We start from the raw sequence: 3,510 nt of genomic DNA, 5'->3' as shown, positions 1-3,510 counted from the left end.
TTTATTTAGTCATAGTTATTATCATGCTTAATATTATTATTCAGCTATTACTTAGCTACCTAGTTATTACATAAAATTTGATTGCATAAATGGATACTCAACATACTATACATCTATACCTATGTCAATTGAGTTCTTTTTTTTATGAAGTAATTATTTTTGATGGTTCATCAACGAATTACTATTATTTTTTCTCCACTTTCCTTTTCAGTCTTGCACGGATATGCTAAACAATGCAGACACGTTACGTCAAACTGTGGCGGAACCTTCAAATCGGCCGGCAGTTGGGCCGGGTTCGCGGTCACCAGGTACGACAGTGCCACAGGCAACGGATCGACCGGTGAGCGTGAACAGAATGTGACTATTAGTGTTAATGATTTATTCAATTATTACAAAATATTATGCGGTCGAATGTAAGCCAGAATATTCCATATGATAAAAATATTACACCTCATTTTGATCCGACTCAAAAAAATCAACGAATAGAAGATTGGTTAGCTAAAGTTAACGAGTGCTCAAAGATATTCAACTGGACTGATCAACAGACGGTACATTTTGCTCTACCTAAATTAGTAGGACATGCTAAGAAATGGTATGAAGGACTACAAACCATACTATTATCTTGGCGTGAATGGCAGGAACGTCTCATAAAAGCATTTCCTTCGGAGGGTAATTATGGGGCTCTACTTAATGATATGCTAAATTGTCGAATGTCAATTAATCAATCTGTTGATGAATATTATTACGAGAAAATGATATTATTAAACGCGTGTGAAATTGTAGGTAAAAAGGCGGTGGATTATTTAATATACGGTATAGATGACAGAATGATTAGGGCTAGTGTAACGTCAACTAGGTTACAGGAACCTGAGGAGTTTCTTAAATACGTTAAAGATTTAAATAATTTTATTAGATTTAACGTAAAGATATTGTAGCACTTTCAAATGAATGTGAAGCCGATACAGTTAAGCGTGGAGTGGTGAAATATTCAGTAATGAAAATCGATAGAAGTGTACAGCTGTCCGTGTCGCTTGCGCATATATAGCGTGAGGATAGTGGACGCGTTCGCGTGCGGTGCGAGGGAAGTGATAACTGCTATAGGTGTCGCTATCTACGCACAAGCGGTGGGATCAATTTAATTATCAAATAAGTAGGTATACAGGTATGTAACATTAAATTTTACGGATACACCCTACCAACAAACAATATATTTCAACAGCAAAGTATTAATTTATACATATATATAGTAAAAGGTAAGTATGGATTTATATATACATTATGGTTATTTCTATATGTTTTGTGTTTTTATTTTTATTAATATTTTAGTTTTTATTTTACAGGTCCGGCTTGCAGTCGCGAGGCACGTCGGCTACAAATCTCCGCCCAGTGTCACTTCAGGGACACGATTCGAGCACCGGAAGGAGTGCCAAGCGTGTAACTGGTCTGGTAAGTATGCCAGTTTTTGTTTTCACATCTACTGTCCTTATCCGTCCATCTCTCCCGGGATAAATTTTATCAATTTTGCCCTTTGGCCATGTGTTACGAGGCAGATTCCCGTCTACTATTACGACTATATCTCCAGGTTTTAGTTGGCAGTCTTCCTTGTGCCATTTTTGCCGTGGTATTAGTGTTGGTAAGATTTCTCTCATCCATCGTTTCCAAAACATATCAGTTAATCTTTGAGCAGTTCTCCACATTTTTCGTAAGTGTAAATCGCCGTCATCAAACACTCCAGGTATAGGTAAGTTTGAAGAGGAGCCAATTAAAAAATGATTCGGTGTCAGAGTTTCCATACTGCCAGGTTCTACAGATACATGAGTCAACGGCCTGCTGTTTACCATGTTTTCTATTTCAGTAAGCAAGGTGGCTAGTGTTTCCTCTCGTGGAGCTCGTTCTTTAAGAATGACTTTCAGCGCAGTTTTGACACTCCTAATTAATCGTTCCCAGGCCCCTCCCTTATGAGGGCTGATTGGTGATATAAAGGACCAGGTCATACCTCGATTGGAGGTCTCCTGTTTTAAGACAGTCTGGTCTAGTTCTTGATATGATTTCTTTAATTCAGCTTCAGTACCACGTAAATTAGTACCATTGTCAGAGTACATATACTGTGGCCATCCTCGTCGTGAAGCCATACGTCTCAGCGCCATTATAAACGAATCAGTAGTCAGTGATGGTACCAATTCAATATGTATAGCTCGGACGGTCATGCAAGTAAATAACACTCCATAGCGACGTTCCCTGCGGCGACCTACAGTAATCTCCATTGGACCAAATAGGTCAACGCCGCAGTGTGTGAACGCTCGTTCGTGATGAGCCAATCTTGCCTTAGGTAGATCTGCCATACGTGGTGTAACAGGTACAACCTTTCTAATGCGACAGAATAAACATTTTGAAGCGACGGTTCGTATTGTGGGTCTCAAATTTAGCAGCCAATACTTCTGTCTTAATTCGTTTACTATTGTTTCATTATTTCCATGGGCATATTTTTCATGGTATTTTTTTGCTATTAGCTTAGCAACAGCGTGACGACCATCCAGTATTATCGGGCATTTTACTTCCGACGTGACACCCATCACGGCGTCCAGGCGCCCTCCGACTCGAAGTAATCCCATTTCATCGAGATATGGAGTCAGCGTTCGCAATCGGCTGTTAAATTGGATAGGTTTATTATTTTTTAATAGATATATTTCAATGGCAAATGATTGCATCTGGCTGTGACGCAGTAATAAAATTTCAGCGCGTTCCAACATTTTCATATCAATTTCCTTTATATCACTTCTTTTAAATTTTTCTATTGTTAATAATACAGTTGCAGTACATCTCAATAAACGAAGCCAAGATGAAAACCTATCGGGATTTGGCAGCGGCAGGGGACTGTCCGGCATTTCATATACATGGTGTATTATTTCAAGGTTTTCGTCAATAATTTTTTTCTTTTCCTTTTCAGGTGCAGTAAACCAATCCTGTCCCTTCTCATACAAGAACTTCGGCCCCCGGAACCACTCACAATCTTTGTGTAATTTATGGGAATTAATTTTTGTAGCTATATCCGCTATGTTGCTATGGGTAGGTATATAATGCCATTCGTTTGTGTTAGATAATTCATCGATTTCGCCGAGTCTGTTTGCGACGAATGTTTTGTAGTTTCGATTTTCATTTTTAATCCAGTGTAGCACGGTCATTGAATCACTCCAGAAATATCTTTTTATTGATTTCAGACGATGTTCCTTTTGTATTGTATCGGCAAGGCGACATGCTAGTACCGCGGCCTGCAGTTCCATTCGTGGGATAGAAACAGCCTTTATAGGAGCAACACGGCTTTTACTAGCGATGAATGACACGCACCATCGGTTTCAGTGTGTGCGCGCCAGTATCCAACGGCCGCATACGCAGTCGGTGAGGCATCGCAGAACAAGTGCAATTGTAATGTCTCGCTCGCACGCGCTGTGGTCATACCGATGTTATTAGCGGTAATGCTATCTGTCTCGCTCTGATCAGGCGGGCGAAAGT

The 3,510-nt window shown here is 39.8% G+C and overlaps 1 protein-coding gene across 1 annotated transcript; it reads right to left on the bottom strand.

Moving 5' to 3' along the window:
• Window positions 1–1,394: 1,394 nt before the first annotated feature.
• On the bottom strand, window positions 1,395–3,281 carry LOC131842114 (uncharacterized). The gene has a single exon (XM_059190633.1). The coding sequence runs from the start codon at window positions 3,279–3,281 to the stop codon at window positions 1,395–1,397; it is 1,887 nt and encodes a 628-aa protein (XP_059046616.1).
• Window positions 3,282–3,510: the final 229 nt, after the last annotated feature.

The sequence above is a fragment of the Achroia grisella genome, unplaced genomic scaffold (genome assembly GCF_030625045.1).
Source record: "Achroia grisella isolate CSIRO2021 unplaced genomic scaffold, CSIRO_AGI_Agris_v1 utg20468, whole genome shotgun sequence".
NCBI lineage: Eukaryota > Metazoa > Arthropoda > Insecta > Lepidoptera > Pyralidae > Achroia > Achroia grisella.
Note: the sequence above shows the minus strand (reverse complement) of the source record. Positions and strands in the feature narration are given on the sequence as shown.